This window comes from Myodes glareolus, chromosome 3 (assembly GCF_982192425.1).
Source record: "Myodes glareolus chromosome 3, mMyoGla1.1, whole genome shotgun sequence".
NCBI lineage: Eukaryota > Metazoa > Chordata > Mammalia > Rodentia > Cricetidae > Myodes > Myodes glareolus.
The window spans coordinates 42,982,674-43,008,250 of record NC_142028.1 but is presented as its reverse complement, the minus strand read 5'-3'; the positions used below and the strand labels follow the sequence as shown (position 1 = coordinate 43,008,250).

General features: G+C 42.3%; 1 protein-coding gene across 1 annotated transcript in view; it reads left to right on the top strand.

Moving 5' to 3' along the window:
* Itpr1 (inositol 1,4,5-trisphosphate receptor type 1) overlaps positions 1-25,577 on the top strand; it is a 337,447-nt gene that overhangs the window by 21,687 nt on the left and 290,183 nt on the right. The window contains exons 3-4 of the mRNA XM_087904450.1: positions 1,908-2,015; positions 6,204-6,274. Coding sequence (XP_087760576.1) covers positions 1,924-2,015; positions 6,204-6,274 — 163 coding nt within the window. The 5' untranslated portion in view covers positions 1,908-1,923. The remainder of the gene's footprint in view (positions 1-1,907; positions 2,016-6,203; positions 6,275-25,577) is intronic.

Below are 25,577 nucleotides of genomic sequence, written 5' to 3'. Positions count from 1 at the left end.
CAGAGCACTCGCCGAGCATATCTAAACCCTGGGTTCAGTCGCTTAGTGCCAAGGAAGCAAAGCAGTCATCTTGTGCTTTCATTATATACGGTCTCCCGTTTTTTTTCACTTAAGATAGATCACAGTTTTGGATGGAGGGTATGGCTCAGAGGTGGAGCACTTGCCCAGCATACAGACAGTTTTGTATAATCATGAGCCAGGTATGGTGTGCCTGCTTTAATTTCAACACTCAAGAGGCAGAGCCAAGGCAGTAGACTCTTGGGTTCAAGGCCAGCCTGGGCTACAATATACAATGGCATCTCCTTCCATTTTCACAAGAAAGGAGATATTGGTCCCAGAAGTATACTAACTTTCTGGCTCCTGATGACAAAGCCTTTAAATTGTAGATCATAAAGGCGATAGTGATTTTTGGGGGCGTGTGGTTTCCATTGGTGTCTCCCTTGTGTGTGTTGTTCAAAACATTGATTTGACTCTAGCTACTACATCCTTAGGAAGAAATAGCAACGTGATTGACAAAGTTCTAGAGAGCAGTAACTGGCATATTGTCCCTCTGCATGCTCTGAGTGTCCTTCCTCCAGCTCTAGAGATGAGGGCTGCTCTGTCTGAGAGCTGATTATGTTCTCGGTTGCTGACTCTTCTATAAATAAGCCTACGTCTGCCTCCCCTGAAGTGTCTGGGTCGTTGGAGCGGTGGGCAGCTTTCCCTGCAGCCTCTCAGAGGCAGGGGAGGTGCTTCTCTCAACAGTTTGCTCTCCGCATCTGGCATTCCTGCTGAGGGAGGAGAATGCTTCCAGAAGTTTGCAGAGGAAAACTTGGCACCCAGAGAGGTTAGAAGGAAGAGAGGGCCTTTTACCTCTGCACGTCATTACAGCTCTCATGGCCCTGTGGAGTAAATGATTTATTTGAGTCAGTAGAGGGGGAAAGGTGTTCAGAGGAGTCTTGGCCTGGAGGAAAACCCCGACACTTCATGCATCTACACACCAGATGCTGAGGAAGCATTGGGAAACTCTGCGGTCCACACCAGCGCCGTTGCTTCCCACATGACCGAGTTTGTTTGCTGAATGTCAGTTTAGCGTCATGCAGTTGGCTCTGTTCCTCAGCGTTCATGGCCCTGGTGAAAACTGTTGTTAGGAATCACTTCACTATTTTTGTTTGTGTGTGTGTGTATTTAATAGTTTCTGGGCTTTGTAGACATTTCCTGGAATTGACTTCTAACTAGTCATGTAATCTAGCCAGGGACTCTTACTATTCATTAGTGCCTGCATGGGGAAGGGTTTGGGCCTGGACCTGGGCAAGGGTCTTACTCCATCCGGGAGTATTTCCTGATAAAGAAGGAAAGACCTGCAGTAGCATCGGTGTGCGACTGTGCTGTTTTTGGCCTTTGAAAAGACCTCTAAGGCACTGTGATACTTGTTCCCAAGTTTCCTTTGATTAATGTCATTTTGTTGCTTTGATTCCTTAACCCCACAGCTTTGCCAGTCCTAAGTTTTCTAGCAGGTGTTTCCTTCTGAATTCATGTTCCATGAGGCACACTGGATATGCTAATGTGTGTACGTCAGACTTTCCAGATCCTTAGTAGCTGGAGTTCCTGGCTGGGTTCCCTGATGTCTGGGCAGGCAGTATTGCTGAGGGGTCCTCCAAGCGCTGAACCTGACTCGGATGTGGCTTTGTTTGAATCAAATGACACTGTGATTGGAATATCCAGAATTTAGCACACGGGACAGAATGGAGTTGCATATGTCCTCATTTGGCTTATGGAATCGCCTGCTTGTCAAACGCCTATTTAAATTTGAATTTTAAGTAATGCACTTGGGGGAAATGGAGCTAAGCCAAATCTTTGTGACATTTTTTTTCCCTCCCTCATCATTTCTCTTTTGCTAACAATGTTGCATGTTTTACTTTGTCTAGGAGTTTCAACAAAGACATGTCTGACAAAATGTCTAGTTTCCTACATATTGGAGACATTTGTTCTCTGTATGCGGAGGGATCTACGAATGGATTTATCAGCACCTTGGGGTAAGAGTGGAAAAGTCCTTGTGGGGGGGTTGTTTAAGATATCATAACATCTGCTTTTTGTAAGCTAAGACTGCTGTCCCATTACTCGGCTTTCCCAAGGGCATCTTGAAATTAGCAGATCCTGTATTAGTCACGTCACCTTTACACAGAAACGTTTCTGTCAGTCTCAAAAGAACAACACCTTTGTAGTTAAGGCTCTATTAATTTTGAATTTGTTGTAGTCTTCTCTTATATAAGAGGGAAACGGTTTAAGAAAGGGAATGCAATTTAAAGATTAATATAGACAGACCCAAAGAAGTGCTTTTTGGCTTTGTGGGAAAACTTCTTGGCTTGTCTTTTCACCCAGTGGCTCGTGTGTAGTCTGAGCGAAGACTGTTACAGGTTGCATGCTTATCTGTCTTCTTTGAAGCAGAACCTTTCCTCCTTTAAGTAACCAAATGCATTTGAAAGTTTCAAACTGTACCAAGTTCCGAAATCCCTTTTGCTCACTTGTGCTCGCGTTGGTTGTCGCTCAGCTGTGAAGGATATGAATATGTTCCATCGCGTGCCTCTAGCCATTTTTTCCTTTCCCCTCCTACTCCTCTTGTCTCAGGGAGGAAGTGTAGAGTGGAGTAGCCCCTAAAGGCAGACAGAGACAGAATGGAGAATCAAGATGGCTCATGGCTCATTCCAGAATGGTCAGGAATGCTCTGCCGTCTTTGTGTAGGAAGGAGTAGCTAGGCCTGGGTGGCATTGTTGATTCTGGCAAGACCTTGTCTCAAATAAATGGGGGCAGAAGGCAGGCTAGCAGATTTTCCAAAAGCCCGTACTTAACAGCAGCCAGAATGTCCGTTGTAATTACAGCTATTACTGGAAGCGTGCTTATTTTCTGGTATTTGTGCAAAGTAAGTATTGTTAAGCGTTCATTCAGGTTATTCCACCCCCCATGAGGAAATTATTTCAGATAACAGAATTATACCTCAGTTAGACCCGTGCTCTCACTCTATAGAGAGTTTATTTTCAGAACTCACCCGTGGCTTCTTTCTATGCTTGGTCTCTCTGCGTAGTAGACCCACCCTTAACAGTTAGTGGCTTTGGGCAACAGGCTTCCTGCTATTTGGGCCTCTCCGATGATGGCCATCTCTCTTTATCACCTGTGGTTAAAATTTTCACCTTCTTCTTATTTTTCAGCATTGACTACAATACGGTACAGCAGTGGTAAGCACTCCCTGAGCCCGGTGGGTGTTCACTGTGTACCAGGGGCTGTTGTAAGTCCTGTGCCCCCATTATCCCCTTAGCTCCCAAGCACCCTCATCACGGTGAGCACCGCCATCCTCACTGTGTATGGAGACGACACTTGTGTGCTTCAGGCAGGGCAGTCACCTGCCCAAGTTTCAGAGCTCAGAAGACTTAGGTCTCCAAGGTCAGGAGTCCTAACACATAACCTTTGTAGGGCAGTTTCTTCTGGCTTCCTTGTCTGCTCACAGCCTGTCAGGGTGCCTGTCAGACCTCAGCCCCATCCTATAACTATGTTTCCTCTGTGGCCTCTGACCTCACAGATGCTGAGCCCCTAAAATCTTAGCCTCCTTTCCTATTTTCCCTTTCAGGAGGATATCCATCATTTTATATTATTGCTATTAGTTATTATTATTTATGTTGTTTGTTTTTTGAGACAGAGTTTCTCTGTGTAGCCCTGGCTATCCTGAAACTCACTGTGTAGACCAGGCTGTCCTCGATCTGCCTACCTCTGCCTCCCAAGTGCTGGGATTAAAGGCATTTTTCACCACAGCCTGACATTATATTATTATTTTGAGCCTCATCTGGTCTTGAACTTGCAGTCCTGTCTCAGTTTCTAAGTGCACAATTGTAGGTGTGCACCATTCTTAAAATTCTTAGAGGGACATGTTCTTTGGCTTTAAACTTTTCTCAACTGTTCTGTGTTGAGTCCCTCATAAAGTTCAGGTGCATGTTTTTTAAACTTTGGATACTGGTTCTTTCTTCAAATGAGGATAATTTGCCTTTACACTCCCACATACTTGAGAGTAGCTTGCATAAACATTAACCTGGAAAGTTAAATTTGACCTCTTCCCCCCTTCTTGGGATGTGCTTAACATTTATGAAGTACCAGTCATAGACACAAATGAGTGACTGTCAGTCTCTTCATGGGACTTGTCTGGCCCCCAGACAGGTGTCTATCCTTTTTATATAGACTGTTGGTGGGTACCTCTCAGTGACTTTATGACTCACTCAACTTTAGCATTCCGGCAGGACCGTGGAGAGCCAGTGCATATGTGAATCTACACTGGTGAGCATGGTGTGCCGTTACATCACCTTTGGAGCCTGTTAAGAACAAAGACTCTTGGATCCCTTCTAGGAACAGAGTTTCAGTGTGCCTGGGTAGGAGGGTTGGGCTTGTGACAGGACTCTGGAATTGATACATTTAGAAGCAGAAAGTATCTAAACATTGCCTGAGTGGAGACTCTTGAAAGCAATTCTTTGGTTTTATAGGTGAAGTACTAAGACAAGGGGCCAGTGAAATCACATAGTAACATGCCCTTAGCTGGTACCATAATGTTATCTACAGTTTATGCTCAATGAGACCCTTCCTCCTATCATTTCTTCTTGCTGGAATTTGATCGTTAGTCCAGCTTTGCGTTGTGTATGGACCAAATCCAGTGTCTTATACATAATAAGTAAGTACTCTCCCACTGGATTACATCACCAGCCCTTACTTTTGTTTCTGAGTCTACCCTTTTAAGTATTGAATTAGCTTTGGTGACCTCACTCAACTTGTATTGTCCATACAAGGGCTCAGAGTAGAGATTTTATATGTGTACATTGTACTCTTGATTTTTGTAGAAAACCCTCAGGCCACTGACCACACTGAATACTGTGCCTCTTGTAGAAGACCTCTTGTGAGGTCTTGTGTATTGAGGGCAAAGGCGGGAAACTCTTCACACTTGGATTCAGTTCACTGGGCAGATACTGAACTTCAGCCTTGGACATCTTATGAGCCACAAAGCAGGGAGCCTACTCCGTCGCTTCCATACAGCTTGGTTGGGAGAATGGAGGAGGAGAGAGTTTATAAGCAAGAAAGACTTCTGTGGAAATATGTAGTTTAGTTTAGGAAATGACATTCAGAATTAGGGCCTTGAAAACAGGGCAGACTTCAGGAGGTAAAGGTCAATTTTGGAGGAAAGAATAAGAAAGATCAAAGTTGAATATTTAATGGTCCCTTGCATTTGGAATAAGAGGCAGCATAGGTTAATGGAAGAGGTTCTAAAAAATCCTAGCATGGTACCTGGGATCAAGTTCCATGGTCGTGTGGAAAATGAGCTGGCTCTCCTAGTTTTAGAAACTCGGATAGGTCATGTAACCTCATAGTATCATCTCTGAGACAGAAGTTCAAAAATATGTTTATGTTTTTCGTGATTCTCCTAAAAAGAATTATGCAAGTTAAATTGTTTTAATGACGTCAGAACTTGCTTTATCAGTCCTGATGTAATCTGGGACTATTACTTATTTGTAACATCGTTGTGCGTTTGAAGCCCCAAGCCCTTCCCATTTCTGTGCTTTTGTACTGGGTCCCCATTACCGGAAGCTGCTCCACTCCTCCTGCTCAACCCCTACTTCAGCTCTTGAACGGTTCTGAAACATCTTCCTCTGTCCGCAGCTTCAGAAGGCATCTGGCCCAGATGGCCCCTGACCGTTCTCTTCTCTTCCTTCTTGCCTTCACCTTACTCATTAGCTTCTTTTTATGGCGTCTACACCCAAGCCTTGAGCTTTCAGTGCTGGGGCTTGGCTCACTCTAGTTCACATCCTAGGACTTGGTATAGTTCCTGGTGCAGGGTTGGCTCCTCACCTACCATTCATCGAATGCATTGACCCTTGGCTGAGCTTTTCAGACCTCAGCAATGTTGCATGTTGGTGTGCAAATCTGTCACAGATGTGGTTCTGGGGAAAGGAGCTACAGAAAACTGTGACACGTCCCTCACAGAAGCAGATTGCTGGGTCTTGGGTTTAGGTTTATTTCACTCCGTGCATAGAATATTTCACTCCTTGGCCAACACTCCCTGGCAGAGGAACATGACATTCTAAATGTTACACAGGAAAAGCCCTGGGATATTCTGCTTTTGCATAATGCTTATTGATATTTGTATTTTCTTAGGCTTGGTGTGATACAACATTTATTTATTTTTCTTTTTGCAGCCTGGTTGATGATCGTTGTGTTGTGCAGCCAGAAGCTGGGGACCTTAACAATCCGCCCAAGAAATTCAGAGGTAAAGTAGTGGCTTTGATGGAGTGGTCACCTGGACTTCCTTGATAACTTATGAAGGGTGTTCCTCCGACTGTGAGGGCAGCTGGCCCTCCCTCCCTCCCTTCCTGCTTCCAGTCCTTTCTTCTTTCCTGTAGCAACCTGAGATTTATTTACTTAAGTATATTTTTCAAAATCAGATTCAAGTCCTGGCATTAAAACTTCCTGAAAAATGTGTAAATAAATTCTTAGTCAAGATTGGCATGGCTTTTATAAGGGCCTTAGTTTGTCTACAGAATATGTGCTGCCAAGTGCTAATTCATCTGAAAGCTTTTTGTTAGCAAAGCTATTTTTCCAAACAGATGAGATTTAAGGGTCCAGTCACAGGGAGCATGGGCTATTTCAGCAGATCTCATGATCCCTCTTAGGGCCTTGGTAATTCTTAGCTGCCTTACCTGGAATGAGATATTCTTGATTATTGTACTTGAGGTTAAGCTAAAAGGTACAGCAGGGCAACTTTCCTCTTAATGTCGCCTTCTGTAGTCCTGTGCTTTTAATTTTTCTCAAAAGGTAGTTGGCATCTTAGATGCCATCTCTTTGTTTCTGACTTCTGCTGTGTTGGTTCTCAGTTTGAACCACATCTTAGAATTATCTAAAGAAGACTTCAATTCCATAGATGCTCTGGACCAATTAAATCAACCCTGAAGATTGGGCACTGCTTTTTCTTTGTTGGTTGGTTGGTTGTTTTTCAAAAAAATCTCACTATCTAGCTCTGGCTGTTCTGTAACTCACCGTGTAGACCAGGCTGACCTCGAATTTCCAAAGACCCACCTCTTTCTCTGTCTCCAGTGCTGGGAATAAAGGTGTGTGTCACTGCACACAGCTCTGCACTCACATCTGTTTTTAAAGCTCAAGGTGGTTTAAGAATTACATTTACTATTTTTATTTGTTTATGAATTTTGTGTATGGACATGTATGTACCACCTTTGGGAGAGGTCAGAGGACATTTGCTGGAGTTGGTTTTCAGCATGTGAGTTTGAGTGCTTAGACTCAAAGGGTCCGTGGGACCCATAGGCATCCCCCACCCCTTACAACAAAGAGAAATGTATGCATAAAGAAGTCTTACTGAGAGCATGGCTCAGACCACTGCACACTTATGTCTGTTGAATCTTGAGTCCAGTGCCTTAACCGCTTGACCATCCTGGTGACATAAGTGATTATTCTGTGCCGTGGGTTGGGAACCCACTGTCTTAGGAATTTGACTCACAGTCTCAGTCATCAGGGTACAGCAGTCGCCAGTTGCAGATTCTATCATCTGAGTTCTAAATTCTTTATGTTGAGCCATTTAGAAACTGTTTGACTCCTTTGGATGAAAGCTAAAGAAATTAGGATGAAATAGAAGGCAGGCGTTCAGATGGAAAGGAGCCATTTGGATGCAGCATGGTGTTGAGCTGTATCCAGTTGGCATGGGGCTATCAGGAGAATGTTTTCACCTGAGGATGAGGGAAAACTATTTTTAAAAAAATGAGTCACAGAAACTTGAAGCAGCTATTGCTTCTGCTGAATTTTTGTTTTCTCCACAGCCAGCTCCTCCTCCATGGGTCATTCTAAAGCAAAATCTTGAGTAGAGCAGAAATGAAGGATTTATTTAATGACCATAAATGTCATTTACTGAGTGAAATTCCCAAGCCAACATTGGCTGCGTTAGTCACCGTTCTGAAAGAGGATGCTGCCTGTGTTAGCTCAGTTGGAGAGTCATATCTCCTCTGCATGGGAAGGGATTGATCAGACTCAGACCTGAGTACCTGACCTGTGGCCACATAGCTTCAGGCAGATGGGAATAGGAGTTTGGATCTGCAGTTTGGCTGCATAAGGAAATCACCTGGAGAGCTATGAAAAATGCTAATAAAACTGCTCCCACCTGCCGTGTTCCTCACTTAATTGGGCATGAGGGTTTTCTAGAGCTCCCTGGGTTATTCTCTTGTGCGACCACAGCTACGAATCACCGCTAATGAGTACAGACTACCAATTTCCTTGCTGAGGGAAGGGCTAATCCAGGCTTGGCTTTTGCCGTTGGGACACAGAAAAGGGATGCTGGACAGAAGCAGGGGCTGGGGCCTGGGTCCAGCAGGACCTCATGTTTCATTTCAGCCTTGGGGGCCAAGACAAGTTAACCAATGGTTATTAATTATTTAAAAAAAAGTATTGTCAAATATTTTTCATTTTTAAGCTAACAAAATTGTACATATGTATGATTTGAAATTGGCAGGCATTGTGGAATGCCTACATTGGGGTAATTAACATGGATTTCTTCACGTTGCTTTTGTGATCTGAGTTCTATAAATTTACTCTGAGGTTTTCAAGTGTTTGCTTTGTTGTCACCATGTTGTACAATAAATCTTTTGTATCTGCTCCTCCCTATCTATCTGCTGCTCTAAGTGAGATCTTATAGCATTTGACTCTCTCCAACCTCCTCGCCCAGTAACCTCTATTCTTCAGTCTGCCTCTCTGAGTTGAAGTTTTTAAGATTTCACAAATAAGAGTGATTATACAGTATATATTTTTCTGTGCCTACCTAATTTCATATATCCCAGATTTTTTCTTTTTTTAATCACAAATGATCAAGTGGCTCTTTGAATACAGGTTTAGGACATTAAAGTAAATAGGACCAGTACAGAGGAAGTCCAGAGCCATATATGTTTCCCTGGCAGCAGGGTCAGGGTGGCTCTTGCTTGGATGCATCTTTGGTAGCTAATTTGAAGGGACTGTTTTGAAATCAGAGCAACAGTCTGGAAAGAGGCCATTTGGAAACAAGCTTTTATGTCCTTTAATGTCCTGACTTAGTTGTACAGGTAGGAATGAGACAGTGACTTTGTTTATTTATTTTTCTAGGTAGTTTTTAGATGGTGAGCTGCTCTGTGGTAGTGGGGAAATCTAGTTTGAAATAAGTTGAGCTGCAGACTTTGTGAATGTAGGTCAGAACTTCCTGGCCTCTGTGTGCTGAGTGTGAGCTTCCCATATCAGGTAAGAAGCCTGGCCAATCTGCTTGGGAGATACCCACCTTGGGACTTGGGGAGGAAATAGTTTAAGTTTTTTTTTTTTAAAGCATCTCTTCAGCTGTGATGTCATCTATCCAAGAACTTTCCCCCAGAAGTGAAATAAAAGATCTCTCTTTCAAAAGAGATTGTTGCCTCTCCAGCTATAAGTACATTGTGAAGTTGAAGGTCATTTTGTTGGTTTAGAAATTGTTCATGGGGCAGATGGGCAATTTGCAGGAGTTCCTGGTCCATTCTTCATGGATCCCTTTCTCCCTGCATTGAACAAACACATACGGAAAAAAGAGATGCTGACAAGCAGCTCAATGGAATGATGGGCCTTTATTCGAGCAATCAGCAGAGCTTCGTTGAGTCGCTTGGATTTGCTTTAGTTTGCATTGTTGGCTTGCCAACTGCTTTCCCGTATCGAGGACCATTATAAATTGTTCTTTAGTAGATGGAAATTGGAGGGTACCTGTTTATGTTCCATTCCCATGACTTCTGACTTTGGGGTTCTTATTTTGGAAGTTCTTTCTGAGATTTGCAACCCTGCTGTTTAAAAATATGGAACCTTAAACCAGTGAGTTTTTCTGGGTTCAAATCGAAGTTCCACGGGTTTTTACCTGTATGACACCGCCACATTATTTAACCTCTGAACCTGGCTATCTTGTATATAAGATAAATGTGTGTAAAGAATTTAGTACTTGGGCTGGAGAGATGGCTCAGCGGTTAAGAGCATTGCCTGCTCTTCCAAAGGTTCTGAGTTCAATTCCCAGCAACCACATGGTGGCTCACAACCATTTGTAATGGGGTCTGGTGCCCCTTCTGGCCTGCAGGCATACACACAGACAGAATATTGTATACATAATAAATAAATAAATATTTTTAAGAAAAAGAAAGAATTTAGTACTTGAGGAAGTTCTGTCAGTTATGACAAGGTAGGTGGACCTGGAAGGCATTGTGACAATGAATTAAGATAGGAACAGATAGAAAAAGACTGTGTTTTCACTCATGGGGAGTCCTGAAAGATTCCCAAGAACTGAAAATAAAACAGTGCTTACCAGAGGTCACAGAGACGATAAGGAGCGAAACTGAGAGGACTAGTCAGCGGCTGTAAGGTTAGGAGAAATAGGAGCTGGTGTATGCTAGTGCAGACTACGTTGTATGTATAAGGGTGCACACATGGACTCTCCATGCCTAGATTCAAGGTCCATTGCTGTCCTGTATAAACTGAGTGTTCTTGAGAGACTGTGTAATTTTCTGAGCTTCCCCAGAAAATTGTAGAATAGGGGCTTTCTGTCCTTACAAAGGAAGTAGAATTGAAGATAATATGGAGAAACAGAGTGATTAGGATGGATTGCGCCTTAATAGCACTAGCTTTTCTTTTGTACAGTGGAAGCAGAAGGGTTAAGTATTGAGTGCCCTTGATTTTCTCTGACGCTTGTAAGTGCATTTCCAAAATGAATTTCTCTTTTCAGGCATGTCATTTCCTTGACTGTATCCCCTGCCTAAAACTTTGTTGGGATAAACAAAGTTTTATATCTGAATGGGTTTGAACTGTGTCATCTCCTTCTGTGTAATGACAAGAAATAGCGGAGACCTGGAGTCATTTCGGTACCTTGGTTCTTTGGACACTATGGTACCATTTGAATGGGCTGGAGTCTGTGCACGGTGGTGCAGAATCACTGCTTTCCCTGATAGATGCTAGCTGTGCCCACAGTCTAGGAAGAATAAGGAAGAAAACATGAGATTGAAACCAGGAATAGAAACTTTGTGGTTAGTGAATTCCTTTCTCTGTATTATCTTTTGCTCGTCCCATCTCTCCCCATCCCTCCCGCCTCAAGATACTAAATATAAAAAGCACTTTCTAGAAAGGAAAGATGGAAACTGACAGCTAGTCCCCATTTCTGTCTTGGGCCTCTGCTCGCTTCACATTCATAACCTCCAGGGTTGTTGGAGTAGAAAGAAGGGAATTCAGGCTTTGAGGGAATCAGACAGGCTTTGGAGTTGGTTACACCATCTATTGTGTAATCTCTTTCCCACACTGGGGGAATGGTCAAATTTTTATCCTTGAAACTTTCACTGTAAGAGAACAACCTTGGCCTCAGATTCTTGACCTTGGACCAGTGTTAGCATATCAACGTCAGTAGACTGCAGCATTTAAATTTGTTGAAAGCGTAGAGCTTCTGGAAAAAAAAAAAATGTTTTGGAAGGGAAGTTTACATTTAAGGTGGGAAAACCAGGCAGGGTGGTCCATACCTGTAATCCCAGCACTTAGGAGACTGCGGGAGGAAGATGGTGAGTTGACTACAGAGGGAGGACCCTGACTCAACAAGAGAAGGAGAGGAAGGGCAGAACGGGGAAGGAGGGGTAGGGGAGGAGAACGAGAAATCGTGTGGGGAAGAACTGAAGTGAAAGGAAACAAATCACATCCTTTAAGTAGATACATCAATTGGGGAGGGGCTTGCATCAGGCTGCAGTGTGCTAGCACGTTCTGGGTGTCTTCCCTGCCCCTGGATTCCCTTTCTCTTCCCACAGTGTGATGGATTCGAACACTTAACCCATCTAAGCTGGTGTATGGCTGAGACAACATGGTGTACCAACTGCTGGCTCTGCTGATGGGTGCAGGCGGGATGATGAGCAGCAGGTTGATTTGCTCATAGTTTCCTGTGGTTTTAAGAATCTTAGGGTTTTTCCGGAGAGACAGACCCATCTAATATTTAACAGTTGATCCCAATGAAAGACCTTCTCCTTCCTGCAAAGCATTGCTCTGGTGAATGACGTCTTTTAATTTGTGTTTGTGATCCACTTCCTTGGCGGTGGATATTGATGTTTCCATTATGCAGCGGAGGAAATGGAGGCTCCAAATAGTTGAGTAACTTGCCCATAGACAGTCAGATGCCGCTTCCCAGGCTGATTATCATTCATTCAACAAACATTTATTGGTTACCTTCCATATGTCAGCCTTTTATACTCCGGGGAGAAAAGTTACCCGCATTCTCCGGGAAGTCATCTGTTCCACAACACAGCAGTTACGTTTGCAAGCAGAAGGGTGGTGGGCAAAGTGCTTTCCTGTGTCCTATAGGGCAGAGTAAATAGTGACACTCTTCATATGTACCTTTGTCTGCAGCACCTCCCCAGAGCAGGGCACATCTGTTTCATACCTAATGCTATTTAGGTAACAGATGTTAGGAGCTGGCTCCAGTGTTATGGTGAGCCTGAATGTCAGAGTCCTGAGGGCAAACTCTGCTTTTCCTCTCTTTGCCTTGTAGATCATTTTCAGCCCTGGCCCAAGGGTTCTCTAAGGGCATGACCCTTGTTACTGGCGTAATTTCAAATTGAGAACAGACAAGATGTTACTTTTCTGATCTTACATTCTTCCTAGCTTTTACTGAGGATTATTTCAATGAGAAGGAATGCTAAGAAGGAAGGAAGGCCTGGACCCTTTGGCATAATGACTCCTTAGCTGTTCCCAACACAAGCTCAGGAGTATGCATAATCTCCATATGGTTTAGGGCCTATTTGTAGTGCCATTAAGGGCCCAGTCCAGGCCAGTATAGCCCAGTGTCTGAGCCTTTCACGTTGGGTGTTGGCTGAAAATGTCTGGTCCCTCAGCCTGGGCTCTACATTGATAGCTTGGGAGTCTAGCTCTTGGGATGATCCTGGAGAAGAGCACGTGGCTTTCCAGGGTGAGTCCCTCTGAGGCCCAATGTATAGGTATGGGTCTGAGATGCAGGCTTGTGGTCTTTCTACTTTTGCCAGATCCCCCTGTTCCCCATGTCTAGAGTACTTGCGGGATGTCGGTCCCTTTGTGAGGGGTCTTGGAGATTTAATAGGCTGGCTCAGTGGGGAAAGAAGGAATGAAGTGTTTCATTTCTGATCCATGTGCTTTGTAGTTGGCCTTGAAGTTACCTGGGAACTTCAGTAACTGACTCTACCAAGAGTGGCATATTTCAAGCTCAGTGATATAAATGGTTAAACCTACTTACTAGATCATAGACTTGCCTGCAGTTAAGGTAGGACATTGAGAAAAGGATACCATATGAGGCCAAAGCTAGGAAAAGCTGCTTTGCTATCTTGGAGGGATCATTCTGTCTGTATGTTTCAGTTTCCCCATTTGTTAAATGCAGTTTAACTGAAGTAACTCCTCCAGTCCCTTCCAACTCCAAACATTGCAGGCAGGACTGGAAATGGGCAGGTTAATATTTCACAAGAAAACGTTGGTATTCAGGAGGCTCACACTGCTGAGAAGTAGGTCCTGATCTCCCTGGGATTACAAGTTGTCTCTGTCAAGATAAGAAGGGAACAGGCAGACTTCACCCTGGGGCCAGAAGGAGTCACAGCCAGGATCTTGGGTCACAGAGGTCTTCCAGGGTGACTAAAGCAAGCTTGCTGGCTTAGGTTTCTTTCAAACCCTGCTCCCTTGCTGCACATTGTTTTAATTGTTGCTAAGCAACCCCCCTCCTTTTGGCAAGGCAACCAAGGAATGAACCCATATCTTATTTAGTTTTAAATACCTACATGTAAAGGGAAGGGCCGAACTTAAATTTTGTTTGTTCTTCTGATTCTAATCCATGATAGGAATACAGGATTTATTTTTTGCCTGTCTTATTAAGTAGTGGAGAAAAATCAGTCTATTTAAGGGACATGTCAGATACATGCCATGGAGCATATTGGCGATATTGCGCATGCTTGAAGCTGCCTTGTAGGAGAGGCTCTTGCAACTTGTTCTTTATTCACAAAGTCAATTCAAATTTAATAAAAAGATTAGTAGGTTTTTGTAATCTTCATTTCAGATTTGCTAGCTTATCTCAATCTTGCACCAACAGACTCCATTTAAAGGGAACAAAGCTGTAATTTAAATCAATTCCCTGGGCAACCTAGAATGCTTCTAGGGTGTTACACAATCAGTGGGGCTGGTTTCGGTAGCTTGATTATTGCAGGAGTCCCACACACTCCTGCAAGCAGCTCCCTATGTTTCTGCCCACTTTCTGGAAAATATGAGATGTATGTCTGAGGTCCCTCGCATAATAAGTGAGTATGGGTATTCTCATGCTTTGAGTCCATTCATTCTTGAATATTTGAGTCACCTATTGGAAAACAGGACAACATTGTCTGTTTCATATTCAGTTACCCTAATAGTTAATCCCTTGCTAATGGAGAATAATTTTCAACTGTGTATACTGAAAATGTTCCTAGCAAAATAAATATGATTACCATGTCATCTAATTCAATCTCACTGACGCGATGTGGCTTCCTTCACTCAAGAACAAATGGATTTCGAAATCCCAGCCAGTGTAATTGGGTCAAATTGTCATATCATTATATGGTTCTTCTGACAGCAGTATGTAGTGGTTGATTAAGGACTTTCCTTTTGGCAGAGGGTTTTTATAAGCCTGTCTCGAGGGCATCAGTGAAGACGAACAGGAGGTGAATCACTTGAGCTTATGATAACCTCATTTGACAGGTGAGGAAGCTGGAGCTGTGTAACTAGCCTGCTGGGGCAGAGAATGATGCTGTGTCAGAATTGGAGTCAGACTGTGCCTGGAGTTTCCTTTTTCTCTTTGGGATCATGGATTAAACACACACACACACACATACACACACACACACACACACACACCCTTTTGTCCCTTCTTTTTTGTCATTACTTCTTTTGTGAGTAATTTGCCATCTATAAATACAAATAAATGGTTCTGAGTGCTTTGCACAGTCTCTAATTAATTTAGTTAAATCAGTTTATTTAATTTGTACAGTTTCCTTTATGTACATCAGTTTATTTCATCTTAGAACAATTCTAAAAGGAGGTGCTCTTTTATAGATGGGGAACTGACATACAGGATGTGGGATGTTTGGTCCAAGATGATATAGCTAGAAATGACAGAACCAGAAGTTGTCTGTCTGGCTCCAGTACAACTTTTGCCTTTTTTTTTTTTTTTTTTTTTTTTTTGGTCCTGGTGAAAATCATTCCATTTCTCAGTTGCCTCTGCTGTGAGCTCTCCATCTATGTCATTCTGAGCTCCATCTACAGACTAGAGATATGTCCTTTCTGTAACCCCAACCTTCCAGTATAGTGTTTATTACAGCTGTCTTCTCCTTTTGTCTTCGCCCCTAGACTTTGGGGCGTGTGGAAGTACCACACATTGCCTTGCCTGTCTGACCCAATGCTTATAATGTTGATTCTTAGTAAAAGTCGGTTGAAGGGGAGTCAGTGTTTTTCCTGGTTTGATATTTCGTGGTTCTCAGCCCAACTGTGTTTTCATTGATGACATTTCAAGTCAACTGGCCTCCGATCTTTTTAGTATGCCATCTCATGCCATAATCTCTTTCCAAAAGATGGGAATCTGGTAGTTCTATAAAGGCTTGTCTTCTCCCTGGAAAGTGGGCTGCAGTTGGTCTCATTTTTTGGCTACATGTTGGATCTTGATTGGCCCCCAAAGACTCACAGTGTAAAGACTTGGACAAGGATGTGGTGGTACCTTAAAAAGCATGGCCTAGTGAGAAGACTTTAGGTCTTTTGCAGGGTTTGGGATGGGGTAGGAGACGTCCTGGACTCCCTGTTCTTTCTGTCCTTCATTTCTTACTGAGTTGACTGTTCCACCACATGCTCTCACATTGTATTGTGCTGCTTTGTTGCAGGGACAGCCAATCACGAGCTTCAAAATGGTTAGCCCAACACACCTTTCTCTATAGATTGATCATCTTAGGTGTTTGTGATCAGGAGAGAAAACTGATCCATCCTCAGAGCTTATTTTTGTTTTGTTTTTTTTTAGCATATTGAATTTTTATTGCCCCATTGAATTTTTATTGCCCCTGTGAAGTTTACAATTTCAAGATTCCTTGACTGCCTTGTGTCTGGCCTTCTGGCAGGGCTGTATGCTCATTGATGAGTAATGCCTAAAGCAATCCCATTGTGCAGGTGGTGTTATTGTCTCTATTTGACAGTTGGGTGCCTTGACTCTAGAGAGTGTGGGGAGACTGGACGTGGATTTGAACCCACATCTGGAGAACTGCAGAGTGTCTGAATTGGTAGAGTTGTGCCGCTCAGAAGCTGTCTGGGGCCTCTTGCTACAAACCAAATCAAACAGGCATGTTGTCCAGTAGAAATAGAGCTAACGCAGGGTCAGCAGGTCAGGAAGAGGCATTGTCTCAACTCAAGAGTGCGAGACCACATTGTTGACAAGCTGTAGTAGCACTTCTCATCACGTGTGTGAGCACACACCCCTCCCTTGTTTGGGCACTCCCACCTTTGCATTCTATATGCATAGGTGTAGGGGCTGGTTTATCACTGTCATTGCCACCAGAGGAGTCAGTGTAGGGCTGAGGAGCTGCTCAGTGACTTCCTAACTCTGCTTTTGATAGACAGACTGTGTCCCAGGGACAGAAGATCTGAGGTGAGACTTCGGAGCATTGCATTTTTTAACAGACCCTCTGGCTCCTGCAGGGTTCCTAAAGAGACAATGATAGGTGCCTCTTCCTAGTCAGGTCTGTGGGTCTTGGCTAAGAGTGAGCAGAGTGCTTTAGCTGTAAAGAGCTTGGTCCTGACTGTAAGTCTGGATTGGTTACTCCTGAAGACTCCTGTATCTAGGTGTTTCCTCTGGTCAGTTGGGACTAAGCATCTGTTGGGGGCTCAGAGATAGAATTTCTGCTCTAGGGCAGAGGTTAGGTAGATGTTCTCCTTTGACAGTGTCTGTTTTTGCACCAAAGGACCCAGCTGTTCTCCTGCTTGGAAGAAGCCCTATGGTTGGGCCATGGATCAGCAGACAGCTGGAGAGAGTGTAGCTCCAACAGTCATGCTGAGAAGTTCTTGGGAAACCAAATGGGTTCAGTCTAGTCATCGGAGAAGGTTGCAAAGTGGTGGAGAGATGGAATGACTGAATATGTGTAAAGATCAACAAATGGCAAAAACAAAAGCCTGCCAAGTTAAGGTCCTGCTGCATGTGCTTGCAGCGAGCAAGGAAGTGGCTGTGGAGAGTCAGTGGAGTGGAGTGCCTGGAGCCTGGATCAGTCGTGGATCCAAGCCTTTGCCTTGCCTTTTACTGGCGAGGTGGCTGTGGACTGGTCTAGTAAACCTTCCAAGCCTCATTTTCCCCACCTGCTCACAATGATGATCCATAAAATAGTACAGACATGGTGATACTGTCTCAGCATGACCCAGTGCACATGAACCACTGCCAACACGTATGACGAAGTCTAAGTGCCCAATACCTAAAAGCAATAGCGACCGAATATGTGAGCAAGCAGCTTTTAGGACATCTCTCAGAAAGACCCAGTGTGGCTCTGGCTCTTGCCATATTCTAAGACACTGATCTGTTTGTACTTAAAAACTACATTCATGTATCCATAGGCAGACCAACCTTAACCTCTCAGGTTTGTAGGTTTTCCTGAATGTGGCAGGATATTCCTGACAGACACTGGCCTTTAGAAGGGAAGTCCTTAGGTGTTTTCCTTCACAAGTCTTGATCAACCTCAGTAACTGATAGGCCCTTTGCTTGTGATGGTAATCTTGTCTTCTGTATACCCTTACAAAAGGAGAGAAGAGGAAGTTGTGTTTCTCTTATCTGAGCAGCAGTCCTGCTGAGACTGTTGACACAAGGAAGATAAAGCCAGTCTGGTCTTTCTCCAAAGCCACCTCTTTGTCTCTACCCCCAGGGGGTGCAAGTTTGGTGAGGTTTAGACCATTTGGCTTGTGCTATTTGTCTTCAAGGGCAATCACACTTCTAAAAGGGATGCTGATAAATTACTTCTGTGGCATTGACCAAAGTTGACCACTCTCACTCAGCTGTGCAGACCTGAGGCCAAAATTAGGCGCGACTCAGTAGTACTGCTTTGGCAGTAGCGCGAGGAGAGCATCCATAGGTGTGGAGAGCTAGATGCACCTCTTCAATGAGCCGTTCTCTGCTCCTCGTGAGGCCAGTAGTTGCAGAGCACTATGAAAAAAAAAAAATAATCTGCGTAGTTGCAATAATTAAGAAGATACGTTCAGGATTATCCCTTTACTAAAATGTAAAAGTGTATGCCCCCACCCTGGTCTGGTATTTTTCCAGGTACATTTATGTTCCAGTTTGGGTGCCTCTGAAATGTCTCAGTGTTTTATGCTGCTAAAATTATATGTGTCTAAAAATGTAACCAGTGATGACACTTAGATATAAGCTCACTCGGACTCACGCTAGCAAATTACTGCAACTGAGGCCTCTTCCCACCCCTCAGCCATCCCACAAATGTGGTACTCGAGGCAAAGGGGAGAAACAGAATAATCCAGCACAGGTTCAGCCATCAAGCGGAAGACTGTCTTGAGAATTTTGTTTTAGTCTCGTCGGCAAAAATGTACCGGGGTGTCGTTGCCATAGTTTCAGTGAAAAATTTGACCTTCGCTATAATAACATACAGTTAGAGAGAAGCAACTAACTGGTTTTCTAAAATTAGTATTCTCTAGTACATAAAGCAGTCAGAACAGAGTATTTAATTAAATATTATCCAAGGCTATAAAAGCCCAAGGGAATGCAGTCCTCTGACCTGGGCAGAGGAGGAAGGAAACCCATAATCCATCTTGATTGGTCTTTTGCAAACTAGGAGAATTTGAGTGGGGTTTTTTTCCTTGTTGTTATTGTTTGTTTGTTTTGTTTTAATATTAGGATTGATTTTATTTCCAGAACTGTCAGGAATGAGGTTATACAGCTTTTTGAGAGAGCAAAACATCACATCCCACGTTATTTCTGGTTGTTTCCTACAAGGTACAGAATTAAAAGGCATGGTGTGAAAGTGATGCCGAGCCAGGGGCTGACACAGCCCGCATTGGGGTCTGGTTAGTGGGTGTGAAGGGCAGTATTTCCTGAGTGAAATCTCGGTGTTTTTGAGCAGTTCCAACTTGTTTCTAGACTCCTACTACTTTGAATGCTTAACATGTCATTAAATGGAGCCAACATCTCCTTGTTTAAATCCAGCTGTGCTCTGCCTCCCCCAGCCCTCCAGCTCTGTAGTCAATTAGTCCCTGAGCAGCGATAGAGCCCCACACCATGATCTGTATGTAGATTATGTAAAATTTGGCCCTCCTCATTAACTGCCTGTTAAGAACTACAGTAGTTTATCTTTCTGAACTTGATTGAAAATATTAAAAATATCAGTAATCTTATGTTAGCTTGGAAATGGTAAAGTAGCTTTCAGGCTTTGTAGGTAAGAATGAGATTTTCTGATCCTTCGTTGACTTTCTTGCCATTTTTTCCCCCTTGACATGATCTTCCCAATGTAACCCTAACTGTCATGAAAGTCTGACCCTGAATTCAAAGGCCTGCCTCTGCCTCCTGAGTGCTGGGCTTAGAGGCCTATGCCAACAGCCCAGACAAGGCACAGTTGAGTGCTGGCTTTATCACTAATCCCCATGTTTTGATGAATTTCCATCATCACAGCTCCATGTCCACAACGTTTTAGTAAGTTTTCTCTCATATAATTTTTATGATTTAGCTTTGCAATTTTACCTTAAGATGTTTATTTAATAGAATTCGAAGGATGAAGTATACTTGAGGGAAGATGAATTATTTGTTTGCCTTTCCTCCCTCTTGCCATTTTGCTTATTTCTGTCCTGGAATCTTAACTATTGCAACGGAAAATGCATCCTTGGCAGGACTCTCAGAAAAGCAGCCCCAAAGGGTAGTGAACTGTAAAAGAGCCTGGGCTGCCTCTGAGGTTGTCTACCTGGAAGGAAAGGAATGGCCCCTGCCCTTAGGGAATTTATAGCCTAGGAGGGAAGAGACAGCTGAGAATCACTCTGTGGATTGTTCTTGAGAATGCTGAATCTCGGACATGCTTTTATTCCATTGGGTCATTGTGTACAAATAATCTGAATTCATCTTAGTAATAATAGTTTAAGAAAAATGGAGTTAGAGAGCTCACTGGAAAAGTTAGGCATTCTCAAGCACTTCCTGGTTTTCCCTGTACATATATCCTCAGGCCCTTCCATCAATATGGATCGCGTTGCTGTTTAACAAAACCATCTGCGAGGTGAGTTGTAATAACCGGCTGGCATGGTAAACTAGAAAGGACTCTGATTTGGGGGTGATAGGCCTGTTCCAACTGAGTTACATGAAGGACGGAAGGGAATGGTCTGTGGGCACACCCTTATTTTCTGTGAGCCACTTTGGTTTCTTTGTCCATCTTTTACTTTGTTTCTTTGTTCTGTGATCTTGTGGTTTTGGTGAATAGAATTTTGGGGGAAAGTCCCAAGAAGTCTCAGCCATTCATTTTCTTTTTTCCTGATGTGAAGATTTACTGCTGTCTGAGAGTCTTTCTGTCGTTAAAGGGCTGTTTCTTTTTAAGTCAATGTTGTAAGCTTATTATTTTGAAAATGTACTGTGTCATCTTGTGTTTTTATTTTGTTAATTCTGAAGGAACTTGTTTGTTCCCCAACATTTCTCAATGATGCCCCCTTGCTGGATTCCCAGAGCCTGTGACTATGTTGTGGCAAGAGACCCAACAGATGTGAGAAAGACCTTGAATTCTCTCGTTTCCAGTTGTTCCTGATAAATGACAAGGGAAGCTAAGGGCTTAGAGTTGGTAAGAGATTCGAGGATCCCAAGAGTCTGAAATTATGTAACCACAAACAATAGAATGGTGAACTGAGAGCACATGGAAGCTTTCTCTTCCCTGAAAGGAACTCTCCTGCCCACCTCTTAATTTTTTAATTTACTCTGTGTGTGTGTGTGTGTGTGTGTGTGTGTGTGTGTGTGTGTGTGTGTGTACACATATGTGCACCAGTGCATGCACTTGTGAAAGCCAGAGGTCAATGTTAGGTATCTTCCTGGATAGCTTTCTATCTTATTTTCTGAGTCAGGTTCACTCACCACGCCTAGAGCTCACTGATTGGTTTGCCTGACTGGCTACAGGTGCGTGGTGCTATGCCCAGCTTTCATGGCTCTGGAAAGAATAAGCCATCTCTCAGCCCCTCTTATTGCTCTCTTAAGTTGAATAATTAATTTACAAATGAATTTACTTCTCGAATTACATTTTTAAGCATTGTAAGCTGTAAATGCCTATAAATATTGCTTTACTTGTATCCTACACATTTTGTAGTAAAAAATTTTCTGTTCTTACTCAATTTTAATTATTTTAATATATTAATTACAATTTTTGTCCATGGCCATTTAGAAGTGTTTGTGTATGTGTATTCATTTGTATGTGGTTGTATGTGACCATGGAGAGGCCAGAGATTCAACCCTGGGTATGGTTACTCAGAAGCCATATACCTTGCTTTTTGAGATAGGGTTTCTCAGTGGGACTTGGTGCTCACCCATTCAGCCAGGCAGGTTAACCCAAGAGCCCCAGGTATTTGCCTTTCTGCATCTTCCCACTGTTGGAATTACAAGTGTGGCTACCATGTCTGTCTTTTCATGTGGGTGTTGGGAACTGAAGTGAGGTCCTAATGCTTGCACCGTTAGCTCTTTGCTGAATCTGTGTAGCCCCAGGGCTGTGTTTATATTTCCTATTGCATAGAGGGTTTTTGGTTAATTTTTTAAAAATAATCTGAGGGCGTCTGACTTTCACTATTTCCTTTTGTCTGTTGGATCTAACAGTTGTCGAAAGTTGTTTGTTGAGCTTTTCTGCTATCAATGTTTTGGGCATGTGCAACTGCTCAGCATCCTAACTACAGTAGTAGTGGCATGGATTTATATAAGTGTTTAGGGTCAAAGAACTGTGTCCCAAGCAATAGCGTGAATTTTAATGTAAATAAAATTCATAAAAAGTTAAATTTCAACAGTGGATTTTACCATTTTGTCTTATAGTTTTTTTTTTCTTTTATGTGTAGAGAGGTTATGCTAATACAGGATGGAAGTGTTGAAACTGTTACTTTGGCAGTAACCTATTTATCATTATGGTAGGACACATTCTTTTTGTCTGTTAATGTTTTATGTATTAAGACTCATTTTAGTTTATGCTAAATAAAACATTGGTAACAGAATCATTTTTTAATTTTTTAGGAGTATAACCTTGAGTTTTAAATTGTCTGCCATGTTTTAGAGATGTATGCCATAAGCTGTAGCTAAGCAGATATTTAAAAGTTGCTCTCTTTGTCTATTAATTGAAATCTTTAGCTCATTTAGAGTTGCTGAAAATACCAGTATATTTGAAGTAATTTTCTATAAGTTCTTCTCTTGTTTGTTTTCTTGCTTTATTTCATTGCTTGAAGATTTTAAAGGATCACTGTTGTGTCTGTTCCACTGGGCTCACCTGGACTGGATTGCGGCTTATACTTCCTGTGTTTGTCTTAGTTGTTACCCCACATCTTTTATTAAGCCTGAAATTGATGATTGTCATTCTTTCCCACAGTGTCAAGATATTAAAATGTTTAAGTTCTTCTTCTCCTCTCTCAGTATAGGCTTTTATTGTTCCTAATGGTAGAGCTTTTTTTGTTGTTTGTCTAGTTTTGCTAAGTACAAGTTTGTTTCATATTGCCATTTTACAAAATTGGCCTGACCGTTGTGTTTAATCAATCGGTATCTCAAATAATTTTTTCTGCCTCAAGAAGCTGCCTTAAATTTGGGGAATTCTGAAAATATCTTCATTTTTTTGTATATTTTACTTTTATCTGTAATTGATAATTTGCTTGGCATAGGTTTGTAGATTATGGCCACTTTCTTCCTCAGCTTTGTTTTCTTTTGTTTCTGCTCAAGTACTAAGGAGAGGATGTCCTGTGTCTTTTCTCCTTTGCTAACTTTCCGATCTTCTCTGTACCTTTGGTCTCTACAGTCTTCCTTCTGTGACTCCAAGTGTTTATTTCCTTCTGTTAATTATGCACAATATTTGCTAGATTTCCAGATTTTAATTTGGCTTTTGTAAATAATCAAGGAGAATTCAGAACTATGCAAATGCTACTTTCTGGAACTTCAGGATTTTTTTTTTTACTTTTTTTATTTACATTTTTGCTATTTAGCCTGGACCTTCTTATTTCATATCATCTATTCTTGCCTTGAACTCAGATCTGCCTGCGTTTGTCTCTTGAGTGCTGGGATTAAAGATGTGTGTGACCACTGTCTAGCCATATTCTTTTTTTTTCTAAGTCTATGGTATGCTCATTAGAGAGAGTAATTTTATTTATATTTTTGTTCCAAAAAATTACTTTTGATTCTTCTCTATATGTTTGGTTGATCTCATTCCTCCATACATTGAAGCCTCTGTTTTATTTTCTGTTCCATAGGATATTTTGCTGAAGTAGTTTATCTGTAAAAGTTCTAATAGCTACGATGCCTCCAGATCTCTCTTTCTCAGTTGACTATTTCTAAACATAATTCTCCATTGTGTGTGGTGATTCTGATCATGTGCTTATGTATTTTTTACATTTCATCTGTGGAGTTTCATTGAGACCTGGCTTGACGTTATACTCCTTCAGAGGAAATGGTTTTTTACTGTATGTTGCCTGAAGTGCTGCCACTTCAGAATTTCCTGAAGTCAAATTTATAGCAAGTTTTAAAATTTTTTTTCTGTTTATTTTCTGTATAAAATCCACAGATTTCCAATTTGGCATGAGACACGGTGGCAAGCCAATATGAAGTCTTACCTTGGTTCTTCTAAATTATTATGTCAGTTTTTCCCTGTAGATGAACTGAATGAAAAAGTAAGTTGCCTTATCCCCCATCATTTAGGATGGGCTTGTTTGGTATTTACCATTGCAAGGATATGGGAGTTAGTTGTCTGAGCTGCATTCAGACTTCAACCTTGAGTGGGCTGGAGCCTTGTCTTGTATTTGATATCCTGCCCCAGATCTCTGGGTTTTCTAGAATTCCTCAAGAGAATGCTTGCTTAAGAGTGGGCCGGAGCCCCTGCTACTGATCCTTTTTTTCACTTTGATGTTGGCCTCTCTGATTCCGTGACTGGGTAGCAGCTTCACTGAATGCATTTCAAATGCATTTTACTATTTCCTTAAGCTTTTACTGTTTTAGTGGGGAGGCACATTCAGGGTATCCCATCTGTTACACGCTAAAGAAAGGAAATGGAAACGTGTCAAGTCTTTTGTTCACAACAAATTCATTATCTGTGTGATGGAAAGCATGGCTGCCAGGAGCCCCTCAAATGCATTATTGTACAGATAGAATCATTGAGAAGAGACTGATCTCTGGTTTTGAATATTCAAATGATAGGAAAGGGACTCAGGTTAGTCTTGCTTGGGTCAGATTTACTCCAGTAATGCAGTTGCTTTAGGCTCAAGGATTAGGAATGTTCTGTGTTAATATGGAAGCTGTGTTAACATGGAAACCATTGGATTAGTATCAGTTTAATCTAAATTAAACAAGCAAACAAGCAAGCAGGTTCTAGGTTTACAAAAGGTGCCTGGCAGATAAAATATCCTCTGCCACGAATGAGGGACTTAGATGGATTCTTATGTTTTTTGGGGATGCTTTCAACTACAGTCAAGAAACAATGGCTTAAAAACATAAGGACTTCTGTTGTTACCTCTTAGATGAAAGCATTAGCTACAGTGATAGGCTTGGTATTATTCTTTTTACTTCTCATTTCCCTGGCATGAGTTCTTCTTTTTATATTCCTGTCACTTCTGTTGCTTACAGAGTGCAGTGGCCTCTCCAACCATTGTATTTATTAAAGCAGGGAGTGAGAGGTGAGGGCAGTCCCCTGAGCTCTGGTCTCATTCCTGTTTCTATTCCAAGTGCTCCCCGCAGTAGTCTGCGTTCGCTGGACAGAGCTGTATTTCAGCCTCACTCTAAGTTTCTCAGAGTTTGGGGGAAGCTGGCCTCTTTCTATGACATTGTGATAAGAAGCAGTGAATCAGAAAGGCATGGGAAGGTCTTAGTGTGGACAACAGGGTTCATCTTTGTGGCATATTGATTACACACTGAGGATCTTCTGTTGGCAGTGGCTGCTTGTTTGCTTTCTATCTACCCAGACCCTAAATAACCACACAGAAATTGTATTAGTTAAAACACTGCCTGACCTATTAGCTTATGCATATTTTTAGCTAGTTCTTATATCTTCAATTAAACCATTTTTATTAATCTGTGTATTGCTGCGTGGCCTACCAGTAAGTTTCCATCCAGCGTCTGTTTCCTGCAGTGGCTACATGGCTTTTCCCTTTGACTCCGCCTGCTACTTTCTCTATATATCCTTTTTAGCCTGGCTATACTCTGTTAAGCCATTGGCCAAAAGCAGCTTCTTTATTAACCAGTGGCAATAAAACATGTTCACAAGATACAGAGGGAAATCCCACATCAATCGCACGTGAGTTTCTGTCCATTAGTTTTTACTGTTTTGTCAGTTGAGGAGCAGTGACTGTCAGCAGCATCCATAAGA